The sequence below is a fragment of the Ursus americanus genome, chromosome 2, assembly GCF_024610735.1.
Source record: "Ursus americanus isolate L20-20 chromosome 2, mUrsAme1.1.p, whole genome shotgun sequence".
NCBI lineage: Eukaryota > Metazoa > Chordata > Mammalia > Carnivora > Ursidae > Ursus > Ursus americanus.
In genome coordinates, this window is record NC_142128.1 from 24,093,522 (window position 1) to 24,109,417 (window position 15,896).

The following is a 15,896-nucleotide window of genomic DNA, read 5'->3' on the forward strand; positions in this document are numbered from 1 at the left end:
AGCAAGGAGTTGCTGCAGCTGAGGTCAAAGAGATTGCTTCCTGTGTTCTCCTCTAGGATTTCGATGGGTTCCTGTGTCACATCGTCTTTCATCCATTTTGAGTTCATTTTTGTGTATGATGTAAGAAAATGGTCCAGTTTAATTCTTCTGCATGTGGCTGACCAATTTTCCCAAAACCATTTGTTGAAGAGACTGTGTTTTTTTCCATTGGATATTCTTTCCTGCTTTGTCAAAGAATAGTTGACCATAGAGTTGAGGGTCCATTTCTGGATTCTGGATTCTGTTCCACTGATCTATGTGTCTGTTTTTATGCCAGTACCATACTGTCTTGATGATTACAGCTTTGCAATACAGCTTGAAGTCGAGAATTGTGGTGCCACCAGCTTTGGTTTTCTTCTTCAATATTCCTCTGGCTATTCAGGGTCTTTTCTGGTTCCATACAAATTTTAGGATTATTTGTTCCAGCCCTGTGAAATATGTTGATGGTATTTTGATAGGGATTTCATTAGATGTGTAGATTGCTCTGGGTAGGATAGACATTTTAACAATATTTGTTCTCCTAATCCATGAGCATGGATTGTTTTTCCATTCCTTGGTGTCTTCCTCAATTTCTTTCATAAGTGTTCTGTAGTTTTTGGAGTACAGATCCTTACCTCTTTGGTTAGTTTTTTTCCTGGGTATTTTATGGTTTTTGATGCATTTGTAGATGGGATTGACTCATTGATTTCTCTTTCTTCTGTCTCATTGTTAGTACATAGAAATGCAGCTGATTTCTGTGCATTGATTTTATATCCTGTGACTTTGCTGAATTCCTGTAGGAGCTCTAGCAATTTTGGGGTAGAGTCTCTTGGGTTTTCCACATGGAGTATCATGTCATCTGTGAAGAGTGAAAGTTTGACTTCTTTGCTGATTTGGATGCCTTTTATTTCTTTTTCTTGTCTGATTGCTGAGGCTAAGACTTTTAGTACTATGGTGAACAACAGTGGTGAGAGTGGACATCCCTGCCGTGTTTTTGACCTTAGGGAAAAAGCTCTCAGTTTTTCTCCATTCAGAATGATATTCGCTGTGGGCTTTTAGTATATGGCGTTTAACATCTTGCAGTATGTTCTTTCTATCCCTACACTGTGAAGAGTTTTAATCAAGAACGGATGCTGTGTTTTGGTAAATGCTTTTACTGCGTCTATTGAGAGGATTATATGGTTCTTGTCCTTTCTTTTGTTAATGTGGTGTATTACATTAATTGATTTGAGAATATTGAACCACCCTTGTAGTCCAGAGATAAATCCCACTTGGTCGTGGTGAATAATCCTTTTAATGGCTGTTGGATCCTATTGGCTAGTATCTTGGTGAGAATTTTGGCATCCATGTTCATCAGGGATATTGGTCTGTAATTCTCCTTTTTGTTGGGGTCTTTGTCTGGTTTTGGGATCAAGGTAATGCTGGCTTCATAGAATGAGTTTGGAAGTTTTTCTTCCATTTCTATTTTTTGAAACACCTTCAGAAGAATAGGTATTATTTCCTCTTTAAATGTTTGGTAGGATTGCACTGGGAGGCCATCTGGCCCTGGATTCTTATTTTTTGGGAGATTTTTTATTACTGCTTCAATTTCCTTGCTGGTTATGGGTCTGTTCAGGTTTTCTATTTCTTCCGGGTTCAGTTTTGGTCATTTAGACATCTCTAGGAATGCATCCATTTCTTCCAGATTGCCTAGTTTGTTGGCATATAGTTGCTCATAATATGTTCTTATAATTGTATTTCTTTGATGTTGATTGTGATTGCTCCTCTTTCTTATGATTTTATTTATTTGGGTCCTTTCTCTTTTCTTTCTGATAAGTCTGGCTATGGGTTTATTGATCTTATTAATTGTTTCAAAGAATCAGCTCCTAGTTTTATTGATCTATTCTACTGATCTTCTGGTTTCTATTTCATTGATTTCTGCTCAATCTTTATTATTTCTTTTCTCCTGCTGGATTCAGGCTTTATTTGCTATTTGCTGTTCTTTCTCCAGCTCCTTGAAGTGTAAGGTTAGGTTGTGTTTTGAGACTTTTCTTGTTTCTTGAGAAAGGCTTGTATTGCTATATACTTCTCTCTTAGGACTACCTTTGCTGCATCCCAGAGGTCTTAAACTGTCGTGTTTCCATTTTCGTTTGTTTGCATGAATTTTTAAAATTCTTCTTTAATTTTCTGTTTGGCCCATTCATTTTTTATTAGGATGCTCTTTAACCTCCATGTATCTGTGTTCCTTTCAAATTTTCTCTTGTGATTGAGTTCAAGTTTCAAAGCACTGTGATCCAAAAATATGCAGGGAATGATCCCTGTCTTTTGGTACTGGTTGAAACCTGATTTATGACCCAGTATGAGATCTATTTTGGAGAATGTTCCATGTGCATTTGAGAAGAATGTGTATTCTGTTGCTGTAGGATGAAATGTTCTGAATATATCTGTGAAGTCCATTTGGTCCAATGTGTCATTCAAAGCCCTTGTTTCCTTGTTGATCTTCTGCTTAGATGATCTGTCCATTGCTGTGAGTGGAATGTTAATGTCCCCTACTATTATTGTATTATTATCAATATGTTTCTTTAGTTTTGTTATAATTTGGTTTATATATTTGGCTGCTCCCATGTTAGGAGTATAAATTTTTACAAGTGTTAGATCTTCTTGTTGGATAGACACTTTTATTTTGATATAGTGTCCTTCTTCATCTCTTATTACAGTCTTTGGTTTGAAATCTAATTTGTCTGATATAGGGATTGCTACCCCAGCTTTCTTTTGATATCCAATAGCATGATAAATAGTTCTCCATCCCCTCACTTTCAATCTGGAGGTGTCTTTGTGTCTAAAATCAGTCTCCTGTAAGCACCATATTGATGACTCTTGGTTTTTGTATCCAACCTGATACCCTGTGTCTTTTGAGTGGAGTTTTAGCCCATTTACATTCAGAGTAATTATTGAAAGATATGAATTTAGTGCCACTGTACTACCTGTAAAGTCACTGCTTCTGTTTATTGTTTCTGTTTCTTTCTGGTCTTTGTTACTTTTGGGCTGTCTCTTTGCTTAAAGTATCCCCTTTAATATTTCTTGCAGGGCTGGTTTAATGATCACAAATTCTTCTAGTTTGTTTGCTTCCTTCCTTCCTTCCTTCCTTCCTTCCTTCCTTCCTTTCTGTTCTTTTAGTTTCTGTTTGTCCTGCAAGTGCTTCATCTCTCCTATTCTGACTGACATCCTTGCTGGATAAAATATTCTTGGCTGCTCATTTTTCTCATTTAGGACTTTGAATACATCATGCCAGTCCTTTCTGGCCGGCTAGGTCTCTGTGGACAGGTCTGCTGCCAGCCTTATGTTTCTACCTTTGTAGATTAAGGACCTCTTGTCCTGAGCTGCTTTCGAGATTTTTCTTTATTTCTGAAATTTGCAAGCTTCACTATTATATGTCGAGGTGTGTTGCACTATTTTTATTGACTTTGAAGGGGGTTATCTATGCCTCCTGGGTTTGAATGCCTGTTTCCTTCCCCAGATTATGGAAGATCTCACCTATCATTTGTTCAAATAAACCTTCTCCTTCTCTCTCTTTCCTCTTCCTCTGGACCCCTATTATTCTAATATTGTTTTGTTTTATGGAATCACTGATCTCTCAAATCCTCCCTTCATAATCCAGTGGTTGTTTATCTCTCTTTTTCTCAACTTCCTTATTCTCCATCATTTGTCTTCTGTATCACTGACTCTGTCTTCTGCCTTGTTTATCCTAGCAGTTAGAGCCTCTGTTTTTTGTTTTTTTGTTTTGTTTTGTTTTGTTTTAAAGATTTTATTTATTTATTCATGAGAGACAGAGAGAGAGAGAGAGAGAAAGGGAGGCAGAGACAGAGGGAGAAGCAGGCTCCCCATGTAGCAGGGAGCCTGATATGGGACTCAATCCCAGGACCCTGGGATCACAACTTGAGCTGAAGGCAGAAGCTTAACCAACTGAGCCACTCAGGCACCCAGAGCTTCTGTTTTTGATTGCATCTCAGTAATAACCTTTTTTATTTTGACCTGATTAGATTTGAGTTGTTTTATTTCTCCAGTAAGGGATTCTCTAGTGTCTTTTATGCTTTTTCCAAGCCCAGTTAGTATCTTTATAATCATTTGAATTCTAGTTCTGATATCTTACTTATAGCCATATTGATTAAATCCATGGCAGTGAGTACTGCCTCTTGTTTTCTCTTTTGGGGTGAGTTTTTCCATCTTGTCATTGTTTCCAGAAAAGAATAGAAGAGAGAGAAAATACAAAAATAGCAACAACACCAGAAAAATATACACTAAACAAATCAAAAGAGAACAGAACCCCCCCCCCCAAATTTTTAAAAAATCAAACAGAAGTTGAACAGAATAGAACAATAAACTAGATCCTGGGTGTATTTTGGTGTGTTTGTTAGAAGAAACTAGATCCCAAAATAGGAAAGAAAGATAAACTTATATATATACAAAAATAAAATTGAATACAATGTTGGAAACCACAAATGAAAAATACATATATAAAACATAAATGTAAAAATGAGAATTAAAAAAAGAATTGATAAAATAAGAAAATAGCTGAAAAGGAAAAAAAATATAAAACTGAGAAACTAAAGAATAATAAGAAAAAAGCATGAATGCTAATACTGCTTTCCGCAAGAGCTAGAGTTTTGCAGTTCTATTTGATCGGTAAACTTGGTATTAGCTGGAAGTTCCTGCTGGTATTCTGGGGAAGGGGCCTGTTGCACTGATTCTTAGGTGTCTTTGCCTGTGCGGAATTGCACCAACCTTGCCAGGGGGGCGGGCTCAGTGCAAGTAGCTCCGGAGCCAATATCGGGGATGAAAATAGCGGTGCCTGGATCTCAAGCGCCAGAGCTGAAAGTTTGTGCACCCCCCTTTAGTGGGCCCTCACAGAAAACAGTGAATCACTCTAGTCTCCCTGATTTCTGTCTGAACTCTGGGTTCACTCAGCCTGTGACTGAGCGTTTTTAGCTCAGGCACACGACCCTGTTTAGAATCTCCAAACTTACAGACTCCTGTGGCACAAACCTGCGCCAGTCCTCCCAGGGGAGGGGGGGGCTCTCCAGGGTTCTGCCTCTTGCTGCACCCCAGCTGAGAATGCAGTCACCAGAGGTGCAGCGGTTTGAGGTTTATGGAACACTGAGCAGAAAGCCGGCACCTGGACTCACTGTTTGCAGCCAGCTTCCCTACTGCAGTGCTTGGGGAACTCTGCCACACTCAGGCATCCCCATTCTTTCTGTGACCCTGGGGATCCCGAGACCATGCTATCTCAACTGGGATTCTACCCCTACTTCACACCCTGAACACCTTTCAGGAAGACTTCTAAAATTTCTGATTTTGTGCTTTGCTGCTTATAATACTTTCCAGTACCCAGCTTATGGAGGCTCCCTCCCCCCGCATTTATCTTCTGATATATTGCCTCAGATTCATGTCTCCACACCTCCTACCTTCCAAAAAGTGGTTGCTTTTCTATTTGTAGAATTTTAACAGTCTTTTCTCAGATCTTTGGTTGATTTCACAGGTGTTCAGAATGATAAGTGTCTCGCTGAATTTCAGGAACCAGACAAAATTAGAGTCCCCTACTTCTCTGCCATCTTAACACTTCCTCCTACTTCTTCCTGCAGATCTATGTGCCTTTCATTTCCTTTTCTTGCCTTATTGCATCAGCTAGAATTACAATATTATGTTGAATAAGAATGGTAAGAGCAGATATGTTTGCGTTTTCCCTGATATTAGGGGGAAAGCATTCAGTCTTTAATGCTTGGGGGTTATGTGAGCTGTAGGTTTTTTGTAGATACTGTTCATCAAGTTGAGGAAGGTCTCCTCTTTTCCTGTTTTTCTGAAAGTCTTTATCATGAATAAGCCTTGAATTTTGGCAAATACCTTTCCTGCATCGATTAATATCATCATGTGATTTTTATTTATTAGCCTATCAGTAAGGTGGATTACACTGTTTTTTTTAAATTTTGTTTATTTATTTGAGAGAGAGAGTGCATGAGTGGTGGGAAGGGGCAGAGGGAGAGGGAGAGGGAGAAGTAGACTCCTCACTGAGCAGGGAGCCTGATGCAACGTGGGGCTCAATCCTAGGACTCTAGAATCATGATCTAAGTTGAAGGCAGGTGCTTAACCAACTGAGCCACCCAGGCACCCCTACACTGATTGATTTTTAATCACTGAACCACCTGGCTTCCCTGAAATAAACCCCTGTTGGTTCTTGTGTATATATATTTTTATATATATTGATGACTTCTATAGTTTATATCTCTTGCCAAATTTGAGAAATTTTCAGTCATTATTTCTTTTTCAGCCCTGGCTTCCCTCCCTCTCTCTCTCCCCTTTTGGGATTCTGATGACACAATGTTAGATCTTTTGTGATAGCCCCACAGTTCTCTGAGGCTCCGTTCTTTTTATTCCTTTTTTTTCTTTTCTTTTTTTTTTTTTGTTTTGTTTTGTTTTTGTTTTTGTGGGGGTTTTCTGTCATTATTTGTTGTTTTGTTTTCCATTCAGCCTGGTTTCTCTCTGTTGTTAATATTGGGTAATTTCTATTGTTCTATCTTCCAGTTTCACTGATTATTTTCTTCTCTTCCTCCCATTCTGCTGTTGAGTCCATCCAATCAGCTTTTTATTTCTCTTATCATATTTTCTAATTGTATTTTTTAGTTTTAGAATTTCCATTTGGTTCTTTTTGATACTGTCTATTCCTTTGCTGAGGCTTTGATATTTCAAGCATATGTATTTGTAATTGCTTGTTGAAACATTTTTATCATGGCTGCTTTAAAAACTTTGTCAGATACTTCTAACATCTTTGTCATCTTGGTGTTGGCATCTATTGATTATTTTTTTAATTCAGTTTGAGATCTTCCTGGTTCTTGGTATGATGAGTGATTTTCATTTGAAACCTGGATATTTTTATGTTATGTAATCAGATTCTCAATCTCATTTAAAGCTTCCTTTTTAGCTGGCTTTATTCGACACTGTTTTGGCAGGGGAAGTGAGAGGGTACCACCTCATTAATGCCAGATGAATATAGAAGTCCAGATTCTCTGCTAAGTCTCCAATGAAACTGGGATTGGGAGGAGTTCCTTTTTAGTGCTGGATAGGGTAGGAGTTCCAACTCCTCATGGGGTCTCTACTGACACTGGCTTGTCCCCTACTTGGCATTCTCTGATACTATCCCAGTGGAGGGTATTGGGACACCTTGTTACAGATTCATGAGAGTAGAAGTCTAGGCTTCCCACTCTACCTTTGTTGGCATAGATAAAGATGAGTAGAGCCATGATTTTTTTTCTGTGGTATTTGGCTAGAGTAGAGCAGTTGATGTTTAAAAGTTTTTGTCTTGCTTGGCTGCTCCTTACTTGGTCCTTTGGTGAAAGACAGCAGGCTTTTTCTGTGGCTTTTATTGTTGGTACCATTGGTGTTTCCAGGTTTTTGGCTTTTTCAACTCCCAAGTCTAGGGTATGTGAGGCCAAAAGAAAACCCAGGGAACTGACCTCTGTGTCATTCCTTAGGTCCCAAAGTCTGTAACCAGTCTGCCTTCCTCTCTATACCTTCCAGAGTCTTCTTATGTTTGTTTTATATATAATGTCCAGGGCTTTTAGTTGTACTTAGCAGGAGCAAAGAGAAAGGTCTGTCAACTCAATCTTCCCAGAGTAGAAGTCATCCCATCCTCATTTTTAAAAAGATTTTATGTATTTATTTGAGAGAGAGAGCGAGAGAGAGAGAGTGCACGTGCACACAAGTGGGTGGAGGGCAGAGGTGGAGGAAGAGAGAGAATCTAGAGCAGACTTCCCACTGAACAGGGAGCCCAATGCAGGGCTTGATCCTAGGACCCTGAGATCATGACCTGAGCCAAAGGCAGATGCTTAACCAAGAGCCACCCAGGTGCTTCCATCTCACTTTTTGAGGTTAGAATACCATTGATAGCATTTTTTAGACAAGGACACTGCTAAAAAGAAAATCACAGGCAACTGAAAAACTGTGAACATAAGTAAAAAGTCAAAAGTAAATTATTAACAACTGGAATCAGCAATGTACAAAAACCAAACATCCATTACGACCAGTTTGAGTTTATCCTAAGAAAAGGTAAAAAGAGGGGCACCTGAGTGGCTCAGTCAGTTAAGTGGGGGGCTCATTGCCTCCAAAAGTAAATACATATAGAAGGGAATTTCTGTATGTGGTAAATAATGGACATCAACAACTTAATTTGATATTGAAACATTAGAAATATTTCATGGTGAAATGTTAGAGGCGTTTCATTCAATCAGGAATAAGGCTGTAATCACTATACCTAATTAATATTATACCAAAGGTCTTTGTCAGCCCATTCCAGGCCAACTAGAATGCAAGTACTTAACTGTTTACTCATGACTGAATTTCAAATAGTAGAACAGGGCACAACACATAACAGGCATTCAGTAAATATTTGTTAAATGAGTGAGTGAAGAAGCCATATCTATGAAAATGATATACTTTAAAAAAAACCAGGAAAACAATGGAGAATAAGTGTTTTTACGTGTAAGTAATTCATGCTGATTTTAAAATTCTAACAACATAGAAAAATACAAAGAGGATGGTAAAAAACAATTTCAAATCTCACCACGAAGAAACAACTGTTCATAACTCTGGGCTCACATCATTTTACATATTACACCAGGCATATTTACAGATGGAAGGTAGGTAGATAAACTGATAAAAAATGGATCTGGGATACACATAATATTTAAAGTAAAATGATATTGAACTTTAACCCATGGAAAAACAATTGAAGTAAAACTAAAAAATAGTCAAATACCAGGGAGGTATTTATTTATTATTTTTTATTTTTGCTTAAGTAGGCTCTATGCCAAGTGTGGAGCCCAGTGCGGGGCTTGAAATCATGACCCTGAGATCAAGACCTGAGCTGAGATCAAGAGTCGGATGCTTAACCGACTGAGCCACCCAGGCACCCCCCAGGTAGGTGTTTCTTTTTTTTTTTTTTTTTATAATGATTGTTTATTATATTATGTTAGTCACCATACAGTACATCCCCGGTTTTCGATGTAAGGCTCGATGATTCATTAGTTGTGTATAACACCCAGTGCACCATGCAATATGTGCCCTCCTTACTACCCATCACCGGCCTATCCCATTCCCCCACCCCCCTCCCCTCTGTAGCCCTCAGTTTGTTTCTCATAGTCCATAGTCTCTCATGTTTCATTCCCCCTTCTGATTACCCCCCCTTTCTTTATCCCTTTCTTCCCCTACTGATCATTCTAGTTCTTATGTTCCATAGATGAGAGAAATCATATGATAGTTGTCTTTCTCTGCTTGACTTATGTCACTTAGCATTATCTCCTCCAGTGCTGTCCATGTTGTAGCAAATGTTGAGAACTCGCTCTTTCTGATAGCTGAGTAATATTCCATTGTATATATGGACCACAACTTCTTAATCCAGTCATCTGTTGAAGGGCATCTCGGCTCCTTCCACGATTTAGCTATTGTGGACATTGCTGCTATGAACATTGGGGTGCATATGGCCCTTCTCTTCACTACGTCTGTATCTTTGGGGTAAACACCCAGTTAGAGGCGTTTCATTCAATCAGGAATAAGGCTGTAATCGCTATACCTAATTAATATTATACCAAAGGTCTTTGTCAGCGCATTCCAGGCCAACTAGAATGCAAGTACTTAACTGTTTACTCATGACTGAATTTCAAATAGTAGAACAGGGCACAACACATAACAGGCATTCAGTAAATATTTGTTAAATGAGTGAGTGAAGAAGCCATATCTATGAAAATGATATACTTTAAAAAAAACCAGGAAAACAATGGAGAATAAGTGTTTTTACGTGTAAGTAATTCATGCTGATTTTAAAATTCTAACAACATAGAAAAATACAAAGAGGATGGTAAAAAACAATTTCAAATCTCACCACGAAGAAACAACTGTTCATAACTCTGGGCTCACATCATTTTACATATTACACCAGGCATATTTACAGATGGAAGGTAGGTAGATAAACTGATAAAAAATGGATCTGGGATACACATAATATTTAAAGTAAAATGATATTGAACTTTAACCCATGGAAAAACAATTGAAGTAAAACTAAAAAATAGTCAAATACCAGGGAGGTATTTATTTATTATTTTTTATTTTTGCTTAAGTAGGCTCTATGCCAAGTGTGGAGCCCAGTGCGGGGCTTGAAATCACGACTCTGAGATCAAGACCTGAGCTGAGATCAAGAGTCAGATGCTTAACCGACTGAGCCACCCAGGCACCCCCCAGGTAGGTGTTTCTTAACTAAACATGTCATTAGTTCCTAAAAGATCCCACCAAAGTTAAGAAAACCTTAAGTGACTGGAGTAATTTTAAAAACTACGTTTTTCTAGTTAAACTGTATCAATATCGACTTTAAGAAATTAATCAATTGATATGTTCTGTTTCTCTTATCTCCCTTCCCCTAGCCCCTCGGTTTTTGTTATATTATTGTCAGGTTTGGAGACCTGTGCATTCTCTTCTGTAACCATAACTTCCTCAATTATGAAGCCTTAGTTTATGTCACTGATTCCCAGCTGGGGGCAGTTGTGCCCTAGGGGGATGTAGGGCAATGTCTGGAGACATTTCGGGTTGTAACACCTTGGGGGGACTGCTATTGGCATCTAGTGGGTGGAGAGTAGGAGTGCTGCTAAACAACTTAAAATGCACAAGACAGCCTCTACAACAAAGAATTAATTACCCAGCCCCAAACTTAAGTGCAACTATGGCTAAGAAACCCTGACCTAATGTGTAAGTGGGAGTCAATGCTCACCAAGAGCCTTTTTCACATAGCTTCTCTTTCCTTGTATTCTTTACTGTTTTTCTTCATTAGCTGAATTTGACATCTAGTAGTTTTTTGTTTTGTTTTTTTTTTTTTCTTCACAAGAGCTTATGACTGTGTTCCCTTGCTTAGTTGATAATGCCTATCCTCTGACTTGATATAGAGAATAACTTGGCTGGGTTTGAGTTTCTTATGTTAAATTTTCTTTCCCTCAGAAAATTGTGGACCTTGTTATTTGGCATTAAATATTACTTTGGAGAAGCCCAAGGTCAACCAATTTCTTTTCTCCTGGTATGTGTCTGTTGCATAATAAAAAATTTGACTGGCCTTTGTCCTTGGTTCCTGTCACAGGAGACTAAATCCTTAGAATTCCTGAGTAATAGGAGTGCCTTTGTTATTCATGAAACCCCTTAAATGACACCTGAGAGTTTATGCTAGCAAGGTGACTCAGGAGGAAGGGTCTGGTTACCAGAAAGGTCAACAATGTGATTACAGGGTTGGAGTTTTGAAGCTAGCCCAGTGTCTGGGGAGAGAAGGGGGACTGGAGATTGACTGCAGTCACTTGGCTAATGATTCCCTGATAAAAACTCGGTGAAGCTTCCTGTTTGGTGAACATGTCGGATGTGCTGGGAGGGTGACATGCCCTGATTCCACAGGGAAGGGGCATGGAAGCTCTACATTTGGGACCCTCTCAGACTTTATGTTTCTCTTCACTTGGTTGGTCCTGATCTATGTCATTTATAATAAAATTGTAATCCTAAGTATAACACTTCTTTGAGTTCTAGTGACTTAAGGAACATGTAGGAGTTCTGGGACTCGCTGATTTTGTAGCCAGTTGGCCAGAGGTTTGCGTGGCTGGGGACCCCTGAACTCGCAGTTAACATCTGAAGTAAGGGAAGTCTTGTGGGGACTGTGCCTTTAAAGCTGTGGGGTCTGACGCTAATGCCAGTTAGTGTCAGAACTGAATTCAAATGTAGTATTGTAGAGCCTCACTTACTCTGCCTGGGTAATTATGTAATTCTTTCTTTATTCATAAATTAATTTCAGCCAGAGATGTTTTGATGTTGTTAGAACTATATCAGGTCTTACCTGGAACAAAATGTGTTCTATTGTTCTGCAGATTCTTTCTCTGTTGTGCTAGTTTATGGTCATTTTCTATTATAATTTCTCCATCATTCTTGTTGGTAATGTTACTGACTTGGGTCCTAGGGCTCTGCAAGCAATACAAATTGGGGCCAAATGGGAATTTCCAGGCAGGGCTGTTATTGTGGCTTATGCTTGAGCACAAGGGAGACCCACAAAGTGATGAGGTTGTGGGATATAGGTGAGGTTCAGTGGGATGGAGTCTGGAGCCGACGACCAAGAAAGAATTCTTGGGACGTCTTTGGTGCAAAATGGTGGTTTATTAAAGCACGGGGACAGGACCTGTGGGCAGAAAGAGCTGCTGCCTCTGGTTGTGAGGGGTGGCTGATTATATACTACGGGGTTGGGGGATGTAGGGAAAAAGGGGGGTTGAGAAAATATTTTCATATGTTAAAGAAGACTCACAGGGTACTGGAGGCCTTGCCATTGTCAAGTTAAGGTTGTTTAGGAGTCTAGTAAGGAATTAACTTGAAGATAGTTGGGAACTTCCTGAAGGCTGCAGATTATAAGGACATTTAATTGTATCTTCTTCCTGTCTTCCCAGTTTGTTGGCCTTTACTGTTTTTATCACAGTAATTCCTCGATACCACTAAAATCTTTAGTCCACTGACCTCAACACTGCCTTCTTTATACCCTCACTTACCTCTTGCCCATCTTGGATTCTAGGTACTACTCAGCGACTTTGCACTGCTCTCCCTCACCATACTCATCTGGCAGAGCCCAGTTCTCTGCAAAACTGATTGCTATCTCCCTACTCTGGGACTGCACATGAGCAGCTTAACATGGTTCTGGAGAAATGGTTCTGCGGAAACGTGGTTCTGCACTTAGGCTGTTGATCACACTTGCTAATGGTCTTAAAAAATCCAAGCAGGCCCTCCTCACTGTTTGATAACCCCATTACATATCTGTAGTTGGAGATAACCATTTGACACCTGTTTCTGTAACCTTCACCTCTCCTCTCCCCCTTATTTCACTGAGATTTATAAGTAGCCAGAAGAGAATGTCCTCAACCCCATAGCACCTAATCAACCTGTACTCCTACAACTCTGCCCACATCCTCTGCATTCCTTCCTGTGACAATGAATATTGTCAAGCTCCTAGCTTGGGCCACCCTCTCAACTGCGTCCTTGACATCATCTGCTCTCCTCTACTCAAGAACATTACTCTCTATCTCTCTCCTGTACCATCCATTTCTTCCTTTTGTTTGGACTATGAATTGTGGTAAAGAGAGTCAGCCACAAACATGGTAATATCTCCTTTATTAAAATATCGTGTCCTCTTCCACCTCTTCATTCCTCTTCTTTTTATAGCAGAATTTCTCAAAATAGTTATCCAACTTGTTATCTTTACTTCTTTATTCTCTTTCTCTCTCCCTACATTACTATGGAAAAATTTCAACCATATATACTAGTAGCTAGAATAGTATAACGAATCCCTATGTATCTATCACTCTGCTCCAACAATTGTCAACACATGGCCAATTTTGTTTCATTTATACCCCCACCCACTCCTCCCTCTCCTTGCATTACTTGGAACTGTGGAGGATCTCATATGAATTTAGTCACTTCTGCCCACATTTCGGTGCTCCACCTTCACTTATAGGGAGGTGAGAAATTAGCCTAGCTGTGGACCCAGGATGAAGAGAAATACTTCGGTGAGCATCCACATCAAGAAAGCAACAGTTGGGGGGAGGAGTTAAGATGGCGGAGGAGTAGGGGACCCCTTTTTCAGCCGGTCCCCTGAGTCGAGCTGGATAGGTACCAGACCAGCCTAAATAACCACGGAATCAGCCTGAGACGCAGGATGATGCATCTGGATCTCTACAAATGAACATCTCCAGCGCTGAGTATTGAGGTACGAAGAGGGGAGCTGTAAACCGTGCATGGATATCGGAAGATAAACGGAAGGGGGAGGGAGCCGCCGCGTTTGGGCGCCGGGAAGCGGCAGCCACCTGCACGGGGGAGCGGGCGGACTCACAGAGGGCACCCGCGAGAGAGCGGACTGAGACCGGTGAGCCGTGAACGCGTGCCACCAGGCATCTCCCGGAACACCGGAATCCCGGTGTGCTCAGGGGATCCAGACTGAGACCGGGAACTCCTGGAGCGCGCGCGGGGCGGCTGGCGGCTGGCGGGCCACCTGCACGGGGGAGCGGGCGGACTCGCGGTCGGCACCCGCGAAACAGCAGACTGAGACCCTGAACCGGGTGCGCACGCCACCAGGCTTCTCACGGAACTCCGGAATCGAGGTGTGCTCACCGGGCATAGACTGAGACCGGGAGACCCGGGAGCACGCGGGGCGGCCGGTGGCTGGCGGCATTAGAAACACAAAGGACAGAGACGCGCCGGCCCTGGAAGTGAGGGCAGGGACGCCCGGGTGTGGGGCGCACATCCCGGGACGCTGCAGGGTTGAGCAGCACCAACAGTAATAGAGTTAAAGTGGCCAGAACATCAGTGGAGAACGGGCCGCAATCCCTCTGTTCTGCGACAATGCAGCCTCTGCTGCTCTGACCCTCAGAAGAGGCATAGCCGGCCGCCAGGGAAAGCCGCCAGAGAACAAAAGCCTGGAAATACCGGCTCAGAGAGTGCCCATCCCCATCCTCCCTCGCAGGGGACACGGAGACTCTACCCAAACAAGGTTGCCTGAGTATAGGCGCGGCAGGCCCCTCCCCCAGAACACAGAAGGCAGGCTGAAAAATCAAGAAGCCCACAACCCAGGCGCCTGGGTGGCGCAGTCATTGAGCTCCTGTCTCCGGCTTAGGGCGTGATCCCAGCGTTCCGGAAAGGAGTCCCTCATCGGGCTCCTCCGCTGGGAGCCTGCTTCTTCCTCTCTCACTCCCCTGCTTCTGTTTCGTTCTTGCTGACTGTATGTCTCCCTCTCTCAGATAAGTAAATAAATAAAATCTTTAAAGAAGAAGCCCACATCTCTAAGATCCCTATAAAACAAGGGGCACGGCCTGGGACCCAGTCAATAATTTTGGGCTCTGGAAACCCCGCAACCTCTCTTCATCAGAATGACAAGAAGGAGAAGCCCCCCCCAGCAAAGAAAAGACAGTGAGTCAGTGGCCTCTGCCACAGAAGTAACGGATATGGATGTAACCAAATTATCAGAAATGGAATTCAGAGTAACAATGGTCAAGATAATGAGTAGACTTGAAAAAAGTATTCAGGAAAATATTACTGAGAATATAGAATCCCTAAGGGCGGAAATGAGAGTGAATTTGACAGAAATTAAAAATTCTATGAGCCAAATGCAGGCAAAACTAGAGGCTCTGACGGCCAGGGTCACGGAAGCGGAGGAAAGGGTTAGTGAATTGGAGGATGGGTTAATAGAGGAAAAAATAAAAATAGAAGATGGTCTTAAAAAAATCCACGCCCACGAATGTTGGCTACGGGAGATTACTGACTCAACGAAACGATCCAATGTTAGAATCATCGGCATCCCCGAGGGGGTGGAGAAAAACAGAGGCCTAGAAGAGATATTTGAACAAATTGTAGCTGAAAACTTCCCTAATCTAGCAAGGGAAACAAAAATTCGTGTCCAAGAGGCAGAGAGGACCCCTCCCAAGCTCAACCATGACAGACCTACACCACGTCACGTCATAGTGCAATTCGCAAATATGAGATCCAAGGATACAGTATTGAAAGCGGCCAGGGCAAAGAAATTTCTCACGTACCAAGGCAAAGGCATCAGAATTACGTCAGACCTGTCTACACAGACCTGGAATGAGAGAAAGGGTTGGGGGAGCATTTTTAAAGCTCTTTCAGAGAAAAACATGCAGCCAAGGATCCTTTATCCAGCAAGGCTGTCATTCAGAATTGATGGAGAAATAAAGACATTTCAGAATCGACAGTCACTAGTCAATTTCGTAACCACGAAACCAGCCCTACAGGAGGTATTACGGAGGGTTCTATAAAAGTAAAAAGGCCCCAAGAGTGATACA

The 15,896-nt window shown here is 41.3% G+C and overlaps 1 protein-coding gene across 10 annotated transcripts in view; it reads left to right on the forward strand.

Annotated features, from left to right (window-relative positions):
• LOC123793856 (THUMP domain-containing protein 1) overlaps positions 1-15,896 on the forward strand; it is a 50,794-nt gene that overhangs the window by 15,544 nt on the left and 19,354 nt on the right. For 2 of the 10 annotated variants that reach the window (XM_087870001.1, XM_087869995.1), the window contains exons 2-3: positions 8,844-8,964; positions 10,164-10,281. In XM_087870001.1, coding sequence (XP_087726127.1) covers positions 10,246-10,281 — 36 coding nt within the window. In that variant the 5' untranslated portion in view covers positions 8,844-8,964; positions 10,164-10,245. Of the gene's footprint in view, positions 1-8,843; positions 8,965-9,712; positions 9,844-10,160; positions 10,282-15,896 lie in introns of those variants that run through there. The other 8 variants (XM_087869998.1, XM_087869989.1, XM_087870006.1 and 5 more) reach the window with 6 other exon arrangements.